The sequence below is a fragment of the Melopsittacus undulatus genome, chromosome Z (assembly GCF_012275295.1).
Source record: "Melopsittacus undulatus isolate bMelUnd1 chromosome Z, bMelUnd1.mat.Z, whole genome shotgun sequence".
NCBI lineage: Eukaryota > Metazoa > Chordata > Aves > Psittaciformes > Psittaculidae > Melopsittacus > Melopsittacus undulatus.
Genome location: NC_047557.1, coordinates 22,196,525 through 22,222,508, shown reverse-complemented (window position 1 = coordinate 22,222,508; position 25,984 = coordinate 22,196,525). Strand labels below are relative to the sequence as shown.

The window sequence follows — 25,984 nt, the reverse complement described above, 5'->3', positions numbered from 1 at the left end:
ACTTATTTCTTTACCACTTAATCATTCATCTTTAATGGTAATAAAAGATTTGCTGATTCATTTTGAATATAAGTAAAAAAGTCATCCAATGACAATGTTTTCATCTAAACAGATATTGGAAAAAAAAAAATCCTTGTTTGTGTTTCTCCAGTCTGCAGGGTTTTTTTATTGTTGTTTTGAAGCAATTACAACAGTGCTCCTAATAACATAAAAGATCATATTTTGTTTAGTCAAAATCTCCAGTTACAATGGTAAGGCTGATGGAGTCAGTTGGGTATGCGATAACACAAGTGGACTAAAAACACAATACAGTGACTCATATTGTAGACATTTCTAACCATCAGGTTGATGGCAGTTTAGATGTCCCCATGCTAGAACAATTTAGCTACAACTGTTATAGTAGGAAATATTCTTTTCTAATCCATTCAAGAAAATCTCACCTACTTCCATCGAAATTATCTGATAAACCAAAGGCATGTGTGGTCTGCAAGATACAGTGATTTTGAATATGCTATTGTTCCATTTCTCTCTCAGAAATACCCCCAAAAGAAAAAAAGAAAAAGAAAAAGAAAAAAAGCCATCACTTGTATTATTGAAGTATTCTATTTTTTTATGTTGTAGTTCTAAAATTCTCTTGGAAACTCACTATATTGAACCACAGAATCATGGAATGGTTAGTGTTGGATTGATCATTTAGTTCCACGGGAAAGGACCCTTCCCAATAAACCATGCCACCCAAGGCTCTGCCCAACCTGGCCTTGAACACTGCCAGGGATGGCACATTTACAACTTTTTTGGGCAGCCCATTCCAGTGCCTCATCACCCTCGTGGTAAAGAACTTCTCCCTTATATGTAAAAGAACTTCCTGTGTTTGAGCTTAAGCCCATTATCCCTTGTCATATTACTATAGTCCTGATGAAGAGTCCCTCTATGGCATTCTTGTAGGCCCCCTTCAAATATTGGAAAGCTGCTATGAGTTTCAAACTGAAAGAGGGGAATTTGGAAATGGATGATCTAAACGTCCTTTCCAATCCTAACTATTCTATGATATGCTATTCAGAAAACCATATTTTTCAGCTTTCAGATTTACAGACTGGAGTCTTCTAGACTTGTTCTAGAAAGTTAATTTTAATAGCTGAATTAACTCAAGCATGGGCAAGAATTACCAGAGTACTATCCAAACTGTTTCACTAGAGGACAAGTCTGATTACAACCATTAGGTAAAACTCCACAGATTTGAGTAAAATAGCACTACTAGAATAAACTTTGCTCAAACTCGCACCACTTCAGGTAAGACTACGTGTACTGGGTGAGGGTGGCCACGTTTTGCTAGTGGTGGTTGTCACAGGATGGCCTCTGTGTGAGGAGGTGAGAGGCTGCCCAGCGCTGAGCATGGCAGTTCCAGACAGCTCATGCTGGCTCCCACAGCAGGATGCAGTTGAGCCCACCAGTCAAGTATGCGGCACCTCATTGAAAACTCGTTTTTATAAAGGGCAGGAAGCACCACAAGGAGAGAGGAAAAGGGAATGAAAAGAGTGAGAAACGAGGGAACATCGTGCTCAGAGAACGGAGGAGGAGGCTCTCCACAGCACAGCAGATCTTCCCTGCAGCCTGCAGAGAAGTACACACCCAAGCAGATGGATATTCCTGAAGTAACTGTCACCTGTGGAGAGCCTGTACTGGAGCAGATTTTCCCAACAGGGCTGCAGGCAGTGGAGGAGCCCACGCTAGAGCAGGGGAAAAGAGTGAGGAGGAAGGAGAGTGAAGCAGAACTATTATGTACTAGCTGTAACCCTCCCATGCCCTATCCCTCCTGCACTGCTCAGGGCAGGGGGCAGGCAGAGAAGTCCGGAGTGAAACAGCATGTGAAAGGGGCAGAAAATGTGTTGGTTCAATATTTGTCTATTTGATTCCCATTTACCCAAATCAGTAATTATTTTTATTTTCATTGGCAATAAATTAGGTTAATCTTCCCCAGGTCAAGCCTGCCTTGCCTCGAACAGTTGGCAAGCAATGTTCCTGTCTTTACCCCCACCCAGCTTTCTCCTTCCTGTTCTGCCTGCTTTCTCCCTTGTCCTGCTGAGGACTGAATGAGCAAGAAGTTGGGTGGGTGTTTGGCTGTTGGACAAGGCTAAACCACCACACTAGTTAAGCTTAAAATCCCCAATGGGATACTAAGCACTCAGAATTCCAAGTGAAATTGCACATGTCTTTAATTATGCTTTTGAGTTATTGTAAGATTAAAAAAAAAATGAACGCAGGGCATTTCTGCATTTTTTGCAGAAAACAATTCTAAGCACCTTTTCCATTGTTCTTCTCTTCAGCTGGCTGTCCCTTGCTTTTACTTTGAGGAAATCTGTAAGACTCCTCCAGTAACCAAAGATGAGCTGAACAGAGCCTTTCATTATCAGTCTCATTCTCACATTATCAGACTCCCTGTTGAAGAGGTAGTGTCAAGTCAGCCTCTCTTAGCTCTATCCTCAACTGGTCAAAACACCTTGCAGTCTCACTGCCCCAGATTTATGATACCAACTAACAGATAAACCCAAAATATAACACAGAACTTCCCAAAAAGATCCATGTTAACCAAGGAGGCAGTCAGATTAGCTTTATATGCAACAATTTTTAAGTTTCCCAAAGAAATGTCTGTGCAGCAACCTGCCTTGTAAGCATCTGCAAGTTCTTCTCAAATGAATTTCTCTGATAAACCTGTAAACAGGTCAGTGGCAAGCTACCAGGCGTAAGTGCTGCATTCCTCCATATTGCCTCTTACAATTTGACCTTTAACAGCTGAAACTCATGTTGCCTACGGATTTCTCCTTTGATTTTAGTTAAGGTTCTAAGTTATTTTAAATGTCCCTTAATCAGATACTACTCACTGATAAATTATTTATAAATGATCTTTCAAAGTCCACAAAACTTAAATGGTAAGAACTCATACCTATACCACTGTGCGGGTCCAGTGGTTAATAGCTGGAAAGAGAATGTTTGAAAACTAGTAAAAACAAGTATCTCATGGTGGGATGATCTATTTGTTGTGATTTGTGTGGACAAACAAGACAGACTTCCCAGAAATGCTTGAAAATGAATGATATACTTCAGGTATTTGGTGCTGTAGGATCTAGCTCGCAACAAACTACTAACATACTGGATTTTCCAAGTGAAAAAGAAATTGTGATATGGTGTCAGTAGAAGTACGTAGCACAGTCCCACCAGATATTTCACAGATCAAATCTGTACAAGTAGTTAAAAATCACAGCTGAGAGACTGTGAGAAAACTTCCATGTGTCAAAAAAGAGGAGTGAAAAAAAAGATACAGATTAGCTTTCTGAATTTAAATTCCCATGTAGAGGAAGAAATTTTAAAAACCATCTGTTGACAAAATGTGTTCAGAAAGAAGTATTTCAGCATAAAGAGCTTTGCAAATTTTTCACTTCAGGTTTTTAATCCTACTCTACTCTCCCCTTGACTTTGTGAACTGGTGTTGGTTTTTTTCCTTTCCTGAAATGCTTATTTCTGCTTAGGAAGCAAGGATGCCTCCAGAAAGTCTTCCTTGGGCATCCAGGATTCTGTATTGGCAGCTGCACAGGCATACTATTAATGTTCACTTGTGGAAATCATGTCTGGTGTTCTTCAACCTGCATGATGGGACAGCTTCCTCAGCATAAGGCCTCACTTTGGTCAGCCTCTGTAAAAGGCCTAGGGCTGTAGTTGTCATACTATCCCCATAGTACCAATCGCTGTTCTTGTGGATGGGTAAATTTTTTTGGGTGTAAATGTATATGGGTAGATAGCTCTGCTTCTCCAAAATCACAGCTCCAGAGCTTATGGAAATAACTTTGCTGCTTAACTATTTGCCATTCTGATAAGTTTACCAAGAGTACATTTGTAATGACCTGCCTTGCCATGACAGACAGATATATGAAGTGTAAACTTTCCTTTGCTCACTCAATAAATGCAAACTTGCTTTCTTCTGCAATGGGAAAGCAGTTTCTTCAACAACTTTGAGCACATAATTTAATACATTATGACAGTATTTGAATTCTTATGGCAGATCTGCTGGCAGGAAACATTCATGCAGAAAATATTCATATAAAATATAAGAATAGCAAGGTAAAAAATGGAACATAAGAGAGAAAAGAAGTGAAAATAAATGAAATTAAAATAAATGAAATTAAAAGAAAACAGTGAATAATTGTTCATATACAAACAACTAAGTGCATTATTTCTCTTACAATTAAAATGATGTAGTAAATCTAAATGTACATCTGCAAACGTATCCAGCAAAGAGAAGATAATGTTAAATAATAGCCAGCACTTCAGCATACTTTTATTTATGAACATGAGTTTAAACATCATTTAATTGATAATACTGAAAGGATTCCTGATCAAGTAATTCTTAATCTAATGCTTTGTTCATATAAGACTTTAATGCCAGAAAATGTTTTCAAATATTTAACTGCTATGAAACAAAACTACAAAACAACTAGAAAAAATATAACAGATCTTACACACCTTATAATAAGTTTGCATGTGGTTGGAATTTTCCCTGTATAACCCTGAGTCAGAGACTGATCTTGCAAGTTCCTGATGATGCTGTTGAGAGTAGCTATCCTTTATTGTTTGGTAGTCAACATCTTACTAGAGTACCATGCACTGATGTTCATAATAAATGAAATGTTTTCTTAGATAACTCTGCAGAAATCTAGCACTTGAAGGGGCATGACAGACTGTGGGTCACTTTATTGCGTGGTCCTGCACAACTACCTTAGCAACTGCACTGGCTGATTCCAGTGAGGGCACAGAATCAAAATTGGGTGTTTTGGGGTTTTTTCTAATTAAAGTGTTTCAGAATATTGAGAATTACTGAGAATTAGTAAAAATATTTCTGTTAACAGGAAAATTTAAGTCCAGACTCCAGAAACGATTTAATAAATCAGAATACTTGTTAAATAAAACAGTATATGTGGAATTCTAGGATCTCACGTTGGAAGTATTCTCTAATGCACAACTTTAATTATTTCATGTTCTCACTTCCTTTGAGATATATGAACATATTGCTAAGCTGGTCTGGATTTATAAGATTCAGTGAGATTCAGAAGTAATTTTCTGGACACAGTATAATCAAAGCTGTACAGAACCAAGATAAACAGAGTGTCTAACACTAAAAATTGCAGCTATGTGGAATTTCTTAATCAAACAGTATTTAAGAAAATGATCAGGAAAGAATCATTTAAAACTCATGACTAAATTCTCAGCTTTGGCATCAGCTGTGTTTCAGCATAAATCTAGAGAAGAAAATTAATGAAATAAACCAGTGAGACAGATCTTAAAGCAGCAGGCCTCAAGGGGACATAAAGGTGCTCTTACTATCTTGGTGACAGATCAGCCATCTGCAACTTTTAATCACACCTGTGAACCTGCATATGAAGCTTCTATATCCCCTTTTTTCCTATCAAATATGTTTTTTCCAAAACTTTGCCGAGAAAGAAATTTTATCTCAGAAAAACTGAAATAAAAAAAAAAAATGGATTGGTCTAACATTAATTTTGGATCATGTAGGCTTCTCTGATACCCCTAATTTTTGTGACCATAGGGTCATGAGCATGAGATGACAGACTTATAATTAGATACATTTTAAAGTCTTTAAATACCTCTTAAAATCTAGTTTTAAATCCCATTTTAAAGCATAGATATTTACAGATATATGTTAGTTTCACTCAGGTTTTTGCTCAAGAATAGCTTATTAACTGTGTCACAAGGAGTCATTATGTGGTATTATGTGTCAGGGCTTAAAATTCTACCAAACTGACATTTAAAATAATTTTTTTAAAAAAAGAATTTAAGAAAAAAATGTAATCTCCACATTCTTTATTTAGTAAACACTATAGCAATAATAAAATATAATATCTGTATATTATGCCTTCACTTGAAAGACTGAAATATGATGCATGAAAAGCATGAAGTAGTATAGTATTTTTCAGAGATAATAAGCACAGGTATCCCACAGTTCTTGCTCCTATAGATGTACCTAACAGCTGTATCCTCTGGCTGATTAGTCTCTGAGAAAATTGCTTTCACAGAGGAAGCATGGAAAGCCTTTTATGTCAAATGTGATAACACATATTCTGAAGGAAGGACAAAATGGGGCAGGAGAAGGGCACTAAGTTACAGAATACTTGCACAAACACCAACTGATCTGAACAAGGTCAGCTCTGATTCTGCAGCATTTCTAAAGGGACCCTGCCAGTGTAATTCAGGCTCCAAATTTCTCAGGCTATATATCTTGTTTTCCTTCCATTTCTGATGTAAAAGTTTCCTATACCTTAAAATAGCAGTGTGAAACACTGGTTATTTCAAGAATTGCTACAGATAAATAGGCTTACCAATGGCTAGAATACTTCATTATTCCTGACTTAGATTTAGAAAAACAACCCTCCTGGAATTTAACTTTAGTGAAATGCTGCATTTGCGTAGCAGAGAAGAGTATTCCAGTGAAGGACTTCAAATACCGCAACACCTTCCTATTTGTTTTCCTCTTCCAGGCTGGAGCTTGGGATCCAGAATGGAATGCAGAATGCAGAAGACATGTCAAAACAGAAGCCAAATCACCCTAAATCTTCAGCCTACTTCAACCCTAGACCAAGGTACTAGGCAGCTGAATTTACAGTTCACCAAATTGAAGATGGAGAATGCTGAAGAATACTCAGCATTTATGTGAGTTCTGAATCTCTTTTCCATCTTTATGTGATTTATCTGCTTAAGCACAGAAAATACCATGGAACAAAGGACTAGAACACAAGCTCTCTTTAACACCAAGGAAGCTCTTTAACAGTCTTCTTCACCTGCACCAGCACTGCTTGAAACCCAAGTACAGTGCAGACTTGTACACCCTTTTGCTCCCTTGTGCATAATACTCTCTGCACTGGGTAGAGATGATGGCAATGTACCTCTTTCTTCCTGCAGTTACAGCTTCATGTCACAGTGGATAAGCTATGCTGCTCTATATCTCCCAGGGAGAATGTTGCTGTTTGTGGTGATCCTTGAGCATTTGAACATGGGGCAGAGCCCTGGGCTGCTGAGCTGAGACACAGCTTCTCTTCTGTTAGAGGACCCTTCATATCAGCAGCAGGCTTACCTGCCTGGCTTACCCAGCATGTCCTTGAGTGTCTGAACAGTGCAGTGCTGCACTGGCAAGTTCTGTGAATGTGCAGTTTAGTGTGAGATGGATGAAAGGGTCAAAAAAGTGACTGACAAAGGTGCTGCCAGTTCTACTTTTAGTTCCCACATTCCCCTGACTGTAGTCAGAGCATTCTTCTAGGAAGTGGGTGCAAGTGGTCTAGAAATTAAGTTGACCCACTTTCAATTTTGGTTTAAAAGAAAGTAGCAGGTGTCACTGTGTTTTGTGAAGAGTCCAAATTGACAGTGTGTGTCAGGCTCTGAGGATGCTCTGACAGCACTTCTGGGATGAAGGTCATCACAGCTTGGACAAGCAAGAATGCCCCATTTCTGCCGGCTGATTATGTTTACTGTTAAGCAAGGCTCTAAGCTTTTCAGCTTTGTCAAAACTAAGCTATACTGTGTCACTGCAGATGTAGAACTTCCAGGCTTTTCAGTATTGCTGTTTTGGACACAGAGAAGTAAATGCTAAATTCACTTCTAGGGATGTTTGCCCTTTATTATATGTGACCTCCAGTTATAAAAGATAGCTCTAGAAAGGGAGATATTAGTACCTTGTATTTTCAAATCCCAACTACCTATTACAGCAAAGTTCCAAAGGCAGAGGTACAAAGGAAAAATGAGTCTTTGGAGGTTAGCTATTTTGAGAACTCTAGCTTAAGTAAGTAACCTTGTTTCCTCCTCCATTATTTGCTTTCTGAATTTGCCTCTTAGAACTTGAGGTAGCCAACTTAAACAATTTCTTTTTCAACTTGCAGCTTAAATAAGCATATTTATTTTCAACAACAGAATCCACTTTAACTCAGTGCCACATAAAATGGTTTTAGCTTTTCCATGTCCCTTTCCATCATTCATTTTAGATGCACATGACTGGTATAATTAGAGAGAAATTTACAAAGGAATCTAATGAAAATTATGTATGTGTAATTTACCCTCTTAAGAAAGAAGAAAGCTATGTTATACTTACTGAGCTATTGTGTGCTAGTTTGTCCATAAACAGTATGTTCACAAAATATCCATGTATGAGCTTAATTCCCCAAACATTTTCATGTAGACCAACTCCCATTAGTCAAAACCAGGATTTGAGTCACTGGAACAGGTGCAGTCTCTGATACACAGCAGAAAGATTGGAGCAACTTCATGACTAAGAAATCAGTGAAGATATTCTGAAGTGGAACAATCAGTCAGAATTTGCCCCTAGAATTTGATATGGTCGAAATCACAACAAAATTGTAAGAATTGAAGAAAGTTACAGCAACGTTTATGGAAGCTGAATGTAAAGTTGAGGGAAAACAACACTTCATAATTATAAGAATGATCTGGAATGAATTCACTTCAGACCCTCAAATCTCTTCTTCAGAGGGAGACAAAGGTCCTCCTGACTTTTCTCATTTTGGACAGTCCCAATTAAGTCATCAGGACAACTTACTGAGTAAGGTACTGTTCAATGCTTGTAAGAACTGTGAGATCGGGCCCGCCAGGTTGGAAAAACTTACTGATATGGTTTTAGTATACACATGTGAATGCAAAGGGGAAGTTTTATATTTCCAGCAGTTTTCAGAAGTGGAGAATCCTAACAGTTTGTATTTTCTTCATAGGATTTTTAAGATCTTACTCTTTCAAATACCTGCAGTATTTCAGCAAAAAAAACCCCTGTATGAATTCAGGGGGCATTAGCATGTGTAACAGTACTGATTCTTTCAATGAATATAGACTGCTTGCTTTGTTCTCTTACATATCACCACATTATTTTTAACATTTAATTATGCTCTCACCAGGCCACATTCTGGTTATCATGGTGCAACCTCTATGAAGCACTTACCTTATTCTCAACTTGCTAACTGTAACTGAGGTAGGATATAGACACCGTTCCTGTAATTCAGAACTCCAGGGATCAACACGAATATCACTCATCCCACCTCTCACACATACACTTCCAAGTGATACAATAGCAGGGATTTTATTGACATCTATGGAGGGTGGAGATCTCCATACATGCTGCTTGACTGGTATCTAGTTTGGACGAAGCTCTAGCTTGTTGCTCAATCTCCTGACATAACTATAGTTAGCCCTGTTGAGCTAAGTGTTTTGTTTCTGTTCAGCTATACTGCCTGCCAGCAGTGCTTTATTTAACATCTGAAGATTAAAATCGAATTTATGTCTCTCTTAATGTAGCTTTCACTAAGTTATACGCCTGAAGTCTCCTTTTCTCTTAATTTGTAAAATATTTCGCAGCAGTCTTTTTTGTTTCCTTGTGTGCTAGTGGAAATAAGATTATTAATTTCAAAGTGTCATAATTTGGGGAAAAGGTGGGCAGTTTAATAAAAATTTGGCCATAATTGGGTAACCACAGAATGTTTTCACACAACCATAGGAACTGATATATTAATTGGGGCTGACAAATTAACCTCTATTGCTTATTGAAAAATTCAGAAATCTACTGTAGATTTCAAAGGAAAACAAAAGTAGGAATTACCTAGAACTATATTCTTCAAGCAGCAGCTAAGACACATGGAAAACAACATGATGGGGCTACAAAAGTGATGGACAGGGGTGGAGCAGCTGACGTCATCTACCTGGACTTGTGCAAAGCGTTCGACACTGTCCCACATGACATCCTTGTCTCTAAATTGGAGTGTCATCAATTTGATAGGTGGACCACTCGGTGGATAAAGAACTGGATGGATGGTCGCACTCAAAAGAGTTGTGGTCAACGGTTCAATGTCCGGCTGGAGACCAGTAACGAGTCGTGTCCCTCAGGGATTGGTGCTGGGACCAATCCCATTTAACATCTTTGTCAGTGACATGGACCGTGGGACTGAGTGCACCCTCAGGAAGTTTGCTGATGACACCAAGCTGTGTGGTTCTGTTGATACACTGTGGGGAAGGAATGCCATGCAGAGGGACCTTGACAGGCTCAAGAGGTGGGTTTAAACTCACACAGAGGAAGTTCAGGTTAGATATAGGGAAGTTCTTTACTATGAGGGTGGGGAGGCACTGGAACAGGTTGTCCAAAGAAGTGATAAACGCTCCACCCCTGGAGCATTTGAAACTGGTGGTGTTCAAGGCCAGGTTGGACAGAGCTTTGGGCAACATGGTCTAGTGTGAGGCATCCTTGCCTGGTGGGTGAAACTGGGTGAACTTAAAGTCCTTTCCAACACAAACCATTCTATGATTCCATGATTCCCTGAACTATGGTAACATTTTTCTGCACTGCAGTAAACACAGGAATGCAATCAGAATGCGATTTTTAGGTCTACTTCCTTAACTTTTCTTGGATTCAGGGGGAAGTTACATTGACAACTGTTTTACAGAACCTCAATATCAAAGAAGGAAACTTCAATGTCAAAGAAGGAAGCTTCATCTTGGAATTTTTCCAATAAGAAGATTTACAGTGTCTCTTGTCAAAGGCCAGAATGGACATCTAGAAATAATTCACTGCTTCTGCTCAAAGGAGTGTCAGCTACAGCAGCTACTAAGGAACATATCCAGCTGAGTTCTGAGTATCTCCAAGGATGGAGACTCTAAAACTTCTCAGGGCATCTGTTCCAATATTCTACAGAGCTTACAGAAAAAAAGGGTTTTAAAAATGTTTAAATCTAATTTTCTGTATTTTAATTTGTGCCTGCTGTCCTATCACTGGATACCACTGAGAAGAGCCTGGCTGTCTTTGTTACACTATCACATCAGGTTTTTTTTATATACACTGACAAAATCCCTTTCCAGTCCTCTTCTCCAGGCTAGCCAATAGCAGGTCTGTTAGCCTTTCCTTGTATGTCAGATGTTGCATTCTCTTAATCATCTTCGTGGCCATTGACTAAACCTGGTGCGGTATGTCCCTTTCTCTTTTCTACTATGGAGCCCAGAACTAGATACAGTACTCCAGATATGGCCCCAACAGCCTTTAGCAGAAGGTAAGGATCAACGCCCTGCTGGCAACACTCCCTAATGTAGCATAGGAGGCTCTTCACCCCCTTTGACACAAGGACACAGTGCTGGCTCATGTTTGACTTGTGATCACCAGAATGCCCCAGCTCCTTTTCTGCAAAGCTGCATTCCAGGTGGTGGGCTCCACACCTGTACTGATATAGGGTTTTATTCCTCCTTAGATCAGGACTTTGCAACACCAATCTGAACAACATAGGAGAACCACTTTCAAAGCTGTGTTCGCACAGATCTACACTGCCATGCACCCCTGAACACCTCTCAGTTTCATTTCACTCAAAAAGAAAAATTAAACCAATCAAAAACCCCACTGTCAACATAAATAGCAGACTGTCACAGAGATAATACTGCCAGTTCTGGTTTCAGTGTGCCAAGTACACACAGAAATACTTGCATTATGTAAGTGTATCAAGTGCTTGAGACTATGAAAGGGACATTTACAAAAGTGTGTAGACAGTTGTGCAGACCTGTATCTTAAAATACATCTCTGAGTTGTCTTTCCGTTTACACCCCAGACTTGGTATACTTCACCTATAAAACAGGCTTGTTATTTGATGACTTCTAAAATATCATTGCTGTTTATCACCCCATAAAGCAGACCCACTTTGAAAACAGAGATCTGCATTCTACCCACCTCCCCCCCTTCATATTATTACAAGTATTTTTCCTTTGGAAAAAGTAATGCTGACTCATTTTCTTGCTGTTTTTCTTTCTCCAGGTTTGACCATGTCATCTGATACCGCAAGGGTGCACAATGTAATTAATTTGAGATATTGCATTTCTGATAAATTGATACAGCAGAAAATGTAATAAAAAGACCAAACCATACTCACTTTCTTCAGAAGACAGTTCATTAAAAATCACTAAGAATTGTTAGCATGAGTGTGGTGAGCAGGAATTGGCCTGAAGTTCTGAGAAAACCAACACTTAAGAGTATACTTCAACTTGCATTCCTAGAAGATCATCAACTAGAACTAGGATATCTGAATTTGAATTATTTTTCTTCGTATTCATCATTTCCTGAAAGGTACGATAGTGCTGGTAAAGTCAGGCATGCATCTGCTTTTTGAAAAATTTCACCTGCTTCTACAAGAAAAATCAGAAGAGAACAAGTGAAGACAAGGATGTAACAGCTAGGAGGCCCTATGAAGCTGGAGATTGAATCTTAAGTTTTCTTTCTCGTATAATCTTTTTCTCTGTTGCAATATTTTTAAACACACAACAGTCTAAAGATGCCATTATTCATCCTCAACATTTTCTGAGTAGAAGACCTTTGTATTTAGATAACTCCTAAAATCTTTTGTAAGAACTCCTATTTGTCAAATACAAATTGTTCAGATGCATCCTTTGCAGGAAATCTCATAACTACTGATTGCTGGGTAGTGGCAAGCATACTATGGGAGTTATTGCTCTATGCACAGCCTGGTTTTAACACACTTTTTTATGAGATCTCTGCTACCAGCAGCTGTCAGATTTGAGCTAGATGGTCTAATCCAGTGCAGGCTTCATAAGACTACGTTTCCTTGCTACTTCCTTATCTTTGTCATAGTGTCCTTTGTTTTCCTTTCTCTCAGTTTTTAGAATGTAAGTCTGGCTTTTAGTTCCTCCTTTTCACTAGCTGAATCTCATTTGTTTTGTATACTTTTTCTACAGCTACATCTTATTATATAGGTCTTCCTATCATATTACACCATTGTCCTACTATGATGTCCATTTAATATTCCATAACTGGTATGTCCATAGTCAAAGTTTTCTTCTCCTGATGACTTCTATCCTGTTCAGTTTCTAATGCATTATCTCCACCTCATCATTTCTTTCTCTTCCCATAGTTTCCAAATTTTCTTCCAGAGCTGCCTTTCTCAGCACTCATAGGATATATTCTTTTTTCCTTCCTTCTAAGTCTTTGCACATTTCCTCTTTGTTACTTTCCCCAGTCTTGTGGAACAGGTGAGTTAGGAATGGGAATAGCTGCCTCTTCTAGTTGCCTGAATTAGGAGTGCATTTAAGAGTCTCCAATCCTGATGTATTCAAGCAGGAGGCGTAAAATGAAGCTGTCTGCTGATTTTCCAAGAAAGACACCCGCCCAAGTAAGATTAATGAACTTAATGTTGTACTGGATAGTGATGCCAACTTCTTGAAAGAAACTGTGCCCCACAACAGCTCAGGTCACTTAAAGACCAACTGAACATTACTGATGACCTTAACCAATAGAATGCTGATATGTAAGAAAATTTTATAGACCAAACATAATCCACTAATTGCTGTTATTGTCTCTGGGTAGGAAAGCAATAGGCTTTCTTTAACAAGCTTTGGAAGACAGAATTGGGTGTGTTACCCAGCAGCTTTCACAGTGCAAGGCCGTGCATTTTGAAATAAAGCAGCAAACTAAATGAGCCTTTGTCCTGTTTGTTAACTAACAGTAGCTTCTGAGTAATACACTACCCTCCTGACTATTTAATACTGTATGATTTAATACATTCTGTCCCTACTATATTCCTGTCCCTAAGTATTTTTCTTACTGAGAAGACTTTTTTCCCTACCAAATTAGGTTCCCATTCAAGATCCTATGCCATAAGCACTACGTCACTGTTCTTGATGAATTAATGACTGAACCTATGAGACTACTTATTGCTCCTCTCCTATTTCTTTTCTACACTGAATCCTTGCTGCACCTTCATGTCCCATCTTTCCTCACAGATACAACAAACAAGTTAATGGCTCATATAGCTTTCCTCAGCTGTAGGAATGTGGGGATGTGAAGCACTTCTAGTGAAATGTCTGTCAAGCCAAATAAGTAATTTCCAGAGGGTTTCTAACACCTACCAGTTGTTATGGATATCACATTATTATCACAGTTATTTAAAACAGTTTTAGATTAGCTAAATGTCAATCTCGCAGTGACTGCACAACCTTCAGGACATCTTTGTGTATGTGACAGACTCCCAGCTGTGAAATTATTACTTTAAAAAGCCTCTATATTTTTAAATGAACATATATTTCTGTTTGTTTTTTTTTTTTTAATGGGAAAAAATAATCTAAGTGAGGTTCTGATAATTGAATGTATTATTTTGATTGCTTCCATGTTTTCAGTGCACTGATTGAAAGGACCTGTGTCTCTTGGTTGCTTTTGTGTATTTAATTCTCATACTCTTCAGGAATTTGAAAGCACAACTTTTGTTTGAGGAGCAAATCAAAGGTCACGATATCAACTTACGAGTCTTTGCACAAAACAACATCTGAAAATGTTGACAGCTGTACTAAAATGGCCAACCAGTGTTTCCTTCTGTTAAGTTTGTTAGTGTGGTCTTCCCTCTTACACTAAACCTATGACAGATTTCTCATATACATTAAAGTCATGAAAGAACTTCAATGGAAATTAGGCAGAGCTGTAAGAAGAGAAAGTTTGTTTTTTCCAGTGGTACACAAAGGACTACAGTGAATAAGGCAAGTGCAAAAAGTTTCAACAAAGTGTAGTCAGGGAGGCATGACTCAGGAGTACAGGTGCTAATGCAAATGCCCTAGTCACCATAATGTGAATAACACACAAATATTAGACTTTGTGTAAGTAGCACGAATACCCATTTTAAAAGACACAGCTATTTATGCCGGTTTATCTTGTACTGAGGCATAGTCTCAAGTATGTGATAATACATTCTGTCACCATGGAAAGAAATGTATATAACGTTAATATTAAAGCGTAAATGAAAACATTATATGCCAGGAAGGTTTCACTCTTTACTTCAAGGATTTAGAAACTTGTAGAATATAAACACAAATTTTCACAACAGTATTTGTATTCCCCTCCCCTATGTAATTTTTGCCTAATTATTTTTTCATCTAGTTTTGTAAAGTTTTGTAAAGTCTCTAGTTGAGCTGAGCTTGTCTCTTACTGTTCAATCGGTATACCAAGTAAAGGAGTGGGCAGAATGTTATTGCTATTTCACTGTTGAAGAGCAAGGCTTCCCTCTTGATCTTTTAAAGTGGTCTAGTGATGCAGAATAAAATCCTGTTCATCTTACATAAAAGCATCCAGTGATATCAGTACGATATCATGTTAGTAAGGGGACAAGGATATGACCCAAAATTGCACTACCATAAGAATATGAGCATTCTGTAGAATTTGTGGTCATGCACATCTATGCCTAAAACAGAAACACAAGTCAATGATTTGGCTGAAGGTTTCCATAATGTTGTGTGGAAAGATGTGTGCATGAGTACAGCTTTAATTAAAAGTAAGTAGAATCCTACCCAGAAATTGCTGATAGTTTTTGATGAGCCTGATAGGCCATCTCACATCCTCGGGTTCGAGTTTTGTGCATTTCTGCATGCAGAGATGGACAGGTGACTGAGACATCCCCAATAGATATGACCAGCTCCCGATATAGGGCCACCTGGGTATTGAACTCCTGGACAAGCTGAAAAACAAAGAGGATTTACTTACATGAGACATTTAACTACACTGATGAAAACAATCACTTTTAAAAAACATGCCCACCTAGGGCTTGTCCCTGCTGCTTCCAATAGCATGGTGTACAGGATCAAGATCCCAAGATTTACTAAATGACTAGGGCCTCCCTGACGGCTGCCTCTTCTGTGAACTATAAATGTTCATTTGCAGGAAAGCAGTGTTTCTGCTTTTGATCTCCAAAAGTGTTTGAATTATTAGTTTTAAATATGAAGCAGACAAAAAACCAGCTGTTTTACTAGTAGCGTGAGGTTATTTTTTGCTATCATAAAAGACAAAAATAACTCCAGAAATTATTGCCTTTGCTCCTCCTGCTTCCTGATTAACAGCGCATTTACAGATTGGAATGTGGCATTTGTTTTTACATTGGCAATTTTGCTAATTTATTTTGTAAAAATTTCTGTTCTGTCACTGGTCCCCAAACCAGATTTCAGACTTAAAACTGATCTGCAGTTATTGGCTTAGAGAATGCACCAGATTGTCACTTTCCAGTTCAGATTCCAGAAAGCACTTTTTTTTTCCCAATGTGTGTGTGTGTAAAACAATCAAATGAGAAAATAAACAATTAAACCTTTACAGAAATATAATATCCAGCAGATACACACGAATGCTATTGGGTAACTCTTACATGATATTGGGTAGATTTTACTGTGATGGAAAGATCATTATTGTTTAGTTCTACTGATCACGTACATGGGACTATATTTTAAGGAAATTAAGCATTTGCTGTCTTCTGAAAGAAAGCACACCAGACCATTTGCTCCACATGGTGGCGGGGGTGGAAGGCAGGGAGCAATGGAACAGAATATATATTTATTTATCTGTGTTTTGCTAATTTGACCTCAATTTCCAAACTACATAAAAACAGACAAGAGAACTGCTTGTAATTCTCCAGCCATCATTACTACCAGGAGTTCAATATATACCAACATATAAGTATGCTTAAAACCTGAGTTTTACCAGATTTTAAAGTCAACCCCCCAAATTTTCATAGCTAGAAAATGAACGAGTCACTTCTCCTGTAGTATTACATTCTGACTCTTCATGCACGGAACTGTAATTACCTGTATAACTGAAAACTAGTACCGGGACCTCATTTTTGGATGTGCTTTCTCGAATTTCATTGTGAGAGTATCAAATAGATTTCTCTGCTTCTGGAGCAGCAAAATAATCCTGGTGTGTTCCAATACATCTGCACCCTCACACTTGTAAACCCCAAGCTAAATTAAAAGCGCACACCAAACAAAGCCGTAGGCACAGTATTTGCTAAACCTGGCTTCAACTCTCTCGTTCTTAGTTTAAGAGAATGCATGAAAGCAATACAGAGGGAAAATAAAGAACTACATTGTGTCACAGCATAATTATTCGGCATCAAGAGAATCCTGGAACTGGTAACTGTTTCTGCAGACACATTTTGCCAACTCTCCTGACATCCCCTGTCTAAACAGACACATTCAGCCACCTCAGTATTGCCTGGGAAAACAAAACCACATCAGTGCTGCAGCATCCAGTCACAGGACAAGAAAATACAACATTGAGTTTAACTCCTGAATCGTACTGCATCTTGACAACCCATCTGCAAATTATATTTTATTTCTAATTGGTGGATTCTACCAAGCTAACATCTCTGTTTAACTAACCACATTTTGCTGCCAGGGGTGAGAGAAAAAAAAAAGCAGGACCCAGTAGGATCCACTTGTTGGGTATATTTATAGAGCTACTGTGGCAGCTTTTGTTTCTCGGTGCACTAGGACTTGCTCCCAATTTTGAAGTATCAGAGTGGATATCTGCCAGCACATTTTGCAGTATTAGAGGAAAAAACTGCCAGAATCCAGCAGAACAGAAGTAGCAGGTACATTTCCAATGCTACTGGACAGAGATTTAGCAATATCCAGATCTTTCAAGTAAAGTAGCAGCAACTTCATTTTGTTTTCCATTTCTGTCATTGGTTAGTAGGGCAATTTTGGGGCCCAATGTCCAGCTAACCGTAGCTCGTGGACGAACCCAGATGGGGGTATAAATTGCACCGGTTTGGAGGAAATTGTCAGGATCCAAGCAATTTTTAACGTGAAAGGGGAAAAATATCACACCATAATGTGATAGTACAAAACCAGCATGAATACAGTTACTTGACCCGGGGCTTTACAGTTGCAACCAGCTACTCCGGGGAGACTGTTAACAGGTACCACATATGTCAGGAGCACAATTTCAGAGCCTCAAATTCCGAGTCCCATTTCAGAAGGATTTTAGGTCGAGAGCATGGTTGCCGCACAAGACAGCACGCAGAGCGCGCAGTCACGCAGAGGAACCAGCTCCTCACCTCTTATTTAGGGTTCGGTGAGTTCAAGTCTGGGGACAGATTTAGCCAGAACTTGCAAAAAGTGACTCCGGCTTTGGCAGCCGCGAAGGCGGCGTGTGCTGGGGCGAGGGCTCCCGCGGGGCCGTGATCTCTGCCCTGCCCGACCCGCAGTCCCCCCGCCGGCTCCCCACAGGTACCGCTCCCCTCTCTCGCTTTGGAACCGGGATGAGTCGGGCTACGGGGCAGCACCCCCTATGGGGACCGCAGTTTTAAAAATAGTGCATCTGCACGTGATGGGAATAGGCAAGCCGGCGTGAGGAGCGGCACCGCCGCCCGCAAGGAGGACACTCGGAACAGACGAAAAACCAAGACAAGCCTATTCGCGGTACCCACCATCTTGCAGTCATCCAGGGCTCTCTGGGTCTGGTAGGTGCCGTCGGAGCCGCTGCCCCGCCGTTCACTGTCGCGACCGTGCGGTGAGGTCCTGCTGCCCTGGAAGATGGAGGCGGCGGAGCGGGGGCGCTTTCTGCGCCCGCTCGGTGCAGAGATCATGCACACGCATGGGCCGTGCGGAGCCGCCCGCCGTGCGGGGCCCCGCGGGCGCGGGCAGCGCCTCCCCCCCAGCCGCCGCCGCCGCTCCGAGGAGGGTGCGGGTCCGCGCCGCCCGTCGGCTCGGCCCTCCCGGGACCGGGCCGCTCACGGCAGCGAGCGCGGGTACTGCGGGCGGTAGCCTGGCGCCTGCGGGAGAGCCCGGGGAGCGCCCTGTAGCATCGCCTCCGCTACCGCGGGGAGAGGCGGAGGGGCTGGGGCCCTGCCTCCTTCAGCAGCATGTCAGTCCCTGCGGAACCGCCCCGCCGGTGGCATGCTCTGCCGTCCTCCCTCCGGCAGCCAGCGGGCGGGTGACGATCGCAGTGCCCGGCGGGCACGGGCTCCCATCCAGCCACAGCCAAGCCCTGCCCGAAGCTCCGGGCGGCGGAGCCCGCCCCTCCCCGCCGCGCCCCTACGCGCTCCCCCCAGAGGCGCGTTTCGCCTCTCCGGGGCGCCCGTCGGGAGATGCAGCTCGGAGGGGCCGGTGGGGCCCGGCGGGTGACGCTGTCAACAGCGCACCGCCCCCACGGGGCGGGAGCAGCAGCGGCAGCCGCCCCCACGGCTGGCCACCACCCCAGCCCGCCCGCCCAGCGCCCCCGAGCCCGGCCGTCGCGGGAGGCGGGTCAGGGCCGGGGAGAAGCGCCTCCCGGTACGTGCCCCAGGGAGAAGCCCGCGGCGCCTCCTCCAGTGGCCGCAGCCTTAGAGATACCTACTCCCCCAGCCATGAGCACATCGGTCGTCCGGCAGACGCAGAAGTTTTGTTTTCTGTCACCAAACCCCTCTTATTTTTGTCTCTAAGGAAGATGTTTGGAGTGTGTGATGCAGCTACACTGTAGATTGTATTTGTTCAGTGTTGAAGAAGTGAAATAGTAATCGGTTGGAGAAATAGTTTCCTCTTGTGCTCCAGCATGCCAGCACGGTTGGAGTTCACTGGGCTGATGCTCGGCCGCAGTCCCTCCGTAGCAGACGGCTGTGGGGCTGTGCCCGCTTCCTCTGAACCCACTTCCCCAGGCCACCATGGGCACTGAGACAGCCTGGGCCAGCTTCAGCTGCAGAGCCGGTCCCGTTCCTCTGTAGTCATGCAGCTGTGGCTGTTTAATTGACTTCTGGTATAATTTTATTTCTTCAGAACATTAAAAAAAAAGATTTTTATGTTTCAGTAATGCTCTTGCAAGCGAAGGAGCACCAGATGCATCACACACAAAAACCCAGTCTTGCCACGGAGTTTGAATATGCAATTGACGACACTCTGGCAGGTCGAGGGCCTCTTTCCAAGCAATCCTAAGCGTTACTGTAGTAGACATCCTGGTGGTACTTGACTGAGTGTGGAAATTGCTGCTAGTCTGCTTTTAAACTTTGTTTAGACATTTCCAGCTGCTTTCCCAGAAGTGAAAGCTACTGGATGTGCTAGCGTTCGATTTGCAGTGCTTTGCAAGCCCTGTGGTTGCTTTAGGTAAAACTAGAATGACCTTGTAATTACAAAGTTACAATTGTAAACCCACTACTAGATCTTCAGCATTCAGACAGCCCGAACTTGCAGTTTGCAAGAGCTGTTTTAAGGACACCACTTCTTTTCTTTCTTTCTTTTTCTTCTTCTTCTTTTTCCTTTTCATTTTTTTTTTAACTCCGTACTGAACTTAATTCTATTAAAGATACGAAATAAATGCTTGAATTTGGTGCTGCATGAGCACAAGCCAGGACATCATATTGCATCCATATCCAGACAAACCATTACTTAATGACAAGGAAAATGTATTAAATACTGGCAAAAAGCAAATTGAGTACATCTCCTCACATCTATATAGAACAAAATACATATATTTGTAAAAGGAAATTAAAACATAGTACTATGCTACATTATTGCTAGTGTTTTAATTGTTGTTCATATATGATTTTACTCATATGCTCTAGTCTTACTTCAGTCTATTTCTAGTGTTATTAAGAGCTACTGTAATAGCAATAATTAATACTAATTCTAAAACCAAAACGAATAGCAATACATCTACCAAAGAGTGCAGCATGGTTACTTGTACATTACCTTCCTTGGCTGAAGTTCTGGTCCCTTCAAGTCTATGCCAGTCTCACTGACTTTTAGAATGGTTACAGTTTAGTTCCTGGTGATATATCTCTCCTACATAAAGCTGAGCCACAGCTGAATTTTGCCCTTCAGCCAACATCTGGGTGCAGTTTTGAAGGCCCAGTGACCTAGAGCACGTTAGCTTCTGATTGTATCTTCTGTATGTCCACATTTGGAAGTGGATCTGATGATTTTTTCTACAGTTTGTAAGACTGCATATTTTCATCATTCTTCAAGCTGACCTCTGAAAACATCACGGAACATGATGAATTTGATGACACCCCAGGGTTATGTGGGAGAAGCTCCTAGTAATATCCTGATGTTTAATTGATAGCCACAACCAGGGACTTGCTGCTCCCTCCCAAAGCAGCCTCTTAGGACTACAGCTGGTGACCTTGAAACAGGTTCACAGAGTACTGTATCTGTTACACAATCAGATTCTTCTTATACAGCAACTGAATGAAATAAAATGAAATAAATGTAAATATGTAGGTTTTGCTATACCTACCCTATACTGTGGTTCTAAAATCTGAACTCAGATTAACTTTTTACTTGGGAGTCTCCCTTGTTCCATTTTGTTGCAATCTTTGTCTAATCCATTTATTTCTCTGGTTGTTGGCTTCTGATAACATTTCCCAAGAGTGAGTAGAATTTAATGGACTAGATAAGTTATGAAAGAGACACTGATACTCTGATTAGCTGAGAAATGTGAGGAGATGTCTTTGGAGGGAAAAAAAAAAGAAAAGTGAAAAAGAGACAAAAGAATGGAGAAGGCAAAAAAGGCCATTTCTGTACAGAGATACAGAGAGAGGAGAAAACCAAAAAACAGGTAATGAATAAAGTAATTCTGCACAATCTCTATAGAACAGAAAAATAAAACATAAGTGTTAATGCTGGATTGAAAATGAGAAGCTTAAGAATAACAGAAGAGAATTTTCTAAATTTCTTTAAAGTTTTTTTTTTTTTTTTTTTTTTTTTTTTTTTTTTTTTTTTAGTAGTAAAGAAGGTGAACCAACCATATTTCTAAGCAAATATTGTACTTTTTAAACAGAGCACAGACTTATTCCCTGGAAATGCAGGGTTGGATCAGTGTCTGGAGGTAAAGTGCTTAAATTTTGTACCAAGCTTCCCCTGGAGTAAAACTGTTCAACCTTCATAAATAACACTGTAATAATGCATTTGAGAATCAGAGCTTCAATTGCTATTTCTTTCTTGTTACTCATGTCCTACAGGCCAAGTTAGAGAAAGGAGTGCCACAGGAAGCGCTGTTCTGGCCTGATTCCATAAATAAGTCTTTCATGTACCCAAGGTGTTAGCCTTCTTGATTTCAGGGCTCCTCCATCAGTGGCAGCTCCCTGCAGCCCTTCTCCTCAGCTTGTACTCAGTGCAGGGCTCAGTAAGTCAAATAATTTTGTAGCAAAGATTGTGCATTAGTGTATTTTTAGTGTCTACTGGTCTAGTACCAAGACAAAAATATTACACCTAGTTTGCATAGAAGTAAATACAGCAGTTCTGACCCTAAGTATAGTAATAAAGTTTTTATTTTGTTGTTTTAATTTTTTTTAAGTGTCTAAAACCAGTTTATCTATTGTCATGGTTTAAGCCCAGGCTGTAAATCAGAACCATGCAGTCCTCACGCTCACCCCCCACCTTTCTTTCCCCCACTCCCCCCCACCCCAGCTCCTGGAGGATGAGGAGGAGAATCAAAAGAATGTAGCTCCCACAGGTTAAGATAAGAACAGTCCAGTAACTAAGGTATAACACGAATCACTGCTGCTGCCACCAATAATAATAATGATAAGGGAAATAACAAGGGATATATATATATATAACAATACCACCCACTGATACCAAGCCCCACCGAGCAGTGAGCCAACCTTTCCAAGTAACTCCCAGTTACATCCTGGGCATGACATGTTGTGGTATGGAATACCTCTTTGACTAGTTTGGGTCAGGTGTCCTGTCTTTGCTTCCTCCTGGCTTCCCCTCCTCCCTGGCAGAGCATGAGACTCACAAAGTCCTTGGTCAGACTAAATATTTGAGCAGTAACTAAAAACATCAGTGTTATCAGCGCTGCTCCCAGGCCAAAAATAAAAACCACAGCACTGCACCAGATACTGAGAAGGAGAAAAAATGACTGCTACTCCTAAACCCAGCACATCTAGGTACTGCTTAAAACAAAGACAAACATCTCTGTTCTGTGAAATTTAGCCACAGTTCAACAAAGACTACTGATATAAGAGATGAGATTTTAAAGAAAGCAGGAACTTTAAGTTCTGTTGTGTCTTTAGCAACAATTCCCAAGCTTACTTAGGAATCTAATATTCATGCAGTGCATTAGCAGTGGAGATGCTGAGGAAGAGGTTTATTTTGCTTGCAAACACTGAACGTTTAAAAAAGCATGCAGTCATTAGTGAGCCTGTCTGTAGCTGCCAGCCCAGTACAAGCATGTTGCTCCTGGTTATGTATGCATGAAACAATATGCTTAGGCTAGCAAGAATGTCAAAACAGCTTAGTCTGCTTTACTTGCCTTCTTTGTAAGTGTTGCAAGACTGTGACATGGAAGTCGTGCCCTGAGGATGCTAGAGATCATTGTGGTGAGATTTTTGGCACTTATGAACTGTTGCATTCCTTAAATTAGAGAATGAAAGAAATTCTAAATCAAATAATCCAGGATGTGTTCCCACCTTCTCTATTTCCTTTACAATATGTGTTTACATATGTAATTGAACATGAATTCACATTGAGATACCTTTGGGGGCATTCAGGTAGTTAGCTGTTTCAAATTTAGCCAGATTTGCCTGATACATTACAGGGTTTAATGACAAGGAAGTCTGAGAGAATGACCCATGCAACCAGATATTTTTTTTTTGCTTTCACCTGTGTAAGTACTTTTTAAAACATAACATAATTACTAAAATAATACTAGTGCCATCAGCAATTCTGTTATGGGAAAAAAGCAAATGCCTACTTTAAAAAAACAAACATTATCTTGACAAATCTTCAAACTGCAGAAACTTGAAAAGCACAAGGCTAATATCAGTTTCTCATTATGAAAGTGTCAATGCAGTAATTTACCTTTATCTGTAGTGTAGCCAATAGAACAGAGATTGATTGCAATAAATAAATATAAATTTTTCTTAATGTTACCTTTCTGTGATAGAAAACCTGGCATGAAAACAGAGCCACACAATGAATGGAAGATGAAAAAGACCACTCATACATCTTTCTGTAAGTATGTGTAAAAATATGACAAGAAAAATTATCTTTAAAATCATAAAACACAGAACCTGCAAATAATTAAGAACTACTTATAATAACTAACAATTAAAAGCTAATTTTTTATTATATTATTTAAATTCATTATGAATTCAAAGTTCCATGATGAATTTTATAAATGACTAGGTAGTAAAATAAAAGGATAAAGTCTTACATATAATAAATCTGTACATTATTTGTGGAATGGTGAAGATTAAACTCTTAAAAGTAAAATATTGTTATTATTACAGTAGAATAGGAACAGCTATGGAAAAGAAAACACTAGGGGTTTATTGGGAGCTGTAAGACAGAGGAGTGAGAGAACATAGCTTTCGCCAAATGGATGCTTAAGAAATTAATGTCTGTAGATGTACCAGTATTTTGCTACTTAGTAAATGTAATGTTTGGCATACAGTGGTTTGGAGGCTGTTTGATAGATGCGTGTGTGGTAGACGTCTGTGTGGTTTTGAAAGATGTATGTGTGGTTTGTGGTTTTATATTAAATGTATAAATCGCAGTCATCTGTGTATTCAGAACATATATATTTAATTCAAAAAAACCCAAGTATAGTCTTTTGAGAATCTGAGAATAACACATAAATACTGAACCCAAATATCTTCATCCCCTTTACTCCTACAGGAAAAATGACTGGACCAATACAGAGGCCCTTCACTACATCTTCAGGAAAGTTTCAAGAAGTCATACGGTTTATAGAAGTGGAACAGATGTAAAATTTTGTAGTCATTATTAAGTACTTTTTTTTTTTTTTTTTTTTCCCATAGACCCAGGGGGTTACTGGAAATAAAAGTCCTATAGAAAATTTCTGGTTTAGTCAGCATGAGAAATGGTTTGTCACTTTGTCCATAGTGTCTCCTAGTCACATGGTTCAGGTGCTCAGAAACAGAATAACAAGCAGCATAATCTATACCAATGAGAGAAATCTTGCTACTAGGCTATCTGCACACATTTTTTTAAGGAAGATTATTTTTGTAATATTTTGGCCGTTCCCCTTAGAGATTTAAAAAGCAAAGGTCTGATAACATTTAAAGGACAAATATTTTCAGATTTCAAAAGCATGGTAAAACTTCACTACTGTTTCTAATGTAAATACAGCACAAAAATTATACTGTTCCAAGAAATAATCCAAATACAGCTTCCAGAGAAAATGACCTAGTGAAAATCTGGAAACCAAATCATACTGGACACTCAGGCCTAGTCAGTTTCACATAATTCTGTTTGTGTTGTCAGATGATGAGAACACAACTCAAAATCAGTAATTTTGTTGGAGGCAGCCGTAAGTAGAAACCTTTTTTCTCCGGACTTTGTGAAAAGGCCTTTATTGGCTACTTTGTATCTCCGCTCTCCTGCCTGTCCTGATAACTATGAAGTAGCTACATGTTTGAAAGGCTACAATGAAAACAATGTAGCCCTACAGAGTAAACTTTGACTTCAGTTTCAGTTATTGTATCCTTGCACATTTCTGTTAAATGGTCGGAAGAGATACAACATTGATTTTCGAAATTGCCATTACTTCACTTTGGAATTAATGTTTATTTAAATGAACAGAAATGGATCATATCCTCTTATGAGCTATCACTTGGACTGTTATGTTTTCACATTTGAAAGATTGTATTAATAACTGAATTTTCATATTTTCTTCAACTGAAAGCTTAAATAACAAGGAAACTTAATGTGGTTTCCATGTAAGTGTCCTTACAGGACAACACAAACAATGACTTTCACTATATGGCAGGTGCAGCACAGTTCATTTTACATGAAAATGCAGTGTGGGTTGAATCAAATGATCCACTGATTTCAGTGGGGTAACTTGAGCTTTTATTTTGCCCTACAAGCTTTTTAGCCTTTCTGCTCAGAGTAACCACACTGAAATCAAGCCATTCCTAATAGAAACATATACTGCCAAATGCCTCTGGTTGTACTTGTCCTTAGTCAGTTACCAGCCTGCTTCCACCATGCTTATCAAGCGACTTGATAAGCTTGATTAGAAAAAAAATCACTTTTTTTTTTTTTTTTTTTTTTTTTACATTTCATGGGTATAATTTTCAACTCCAAACAAACAAAACAAATCCTGCAATTGTTCTTGATGAATGCTGTGCCCTTCTGAGAATATGGCTGTGCATGTCTGACATACAAGGACAATAACAAGGACCTT

The 25,984-nt window shown here is 39.9% G+C and overlaps 1 protein-coding gene across 1 annotated transcript in view; it reads right to left on the bottom strand.

Moving 5' to 3' along the window:
- The window catches only part of RGS7BP (regulator of G protein signaling 7 binding protein), a 38,073-nt gene extending 19,616 nt beyond the window's left edge, over positions 1-18,457 (bottom strand). The window contains exons 1-2 of the mRNA XM_031051630.2: positions 18,282-18,457; positions 15,373-15,539 (exon numbers count right to left, since the gene is read on the bottom strand). Coding sequence (XP_030907490.2) covers positions 15,373-15,539; positions 18,282-18,440 — 326 coding nt within the window. The 5' untranslated portion in view covers positions 18,441-18,457. The remainder of the gene's footprint in view (positions 1-15,372; positions 15,540-18,281) is intronic.
- Positions 18,458-25,984: the final 7,527 nt, after the last annotated feature.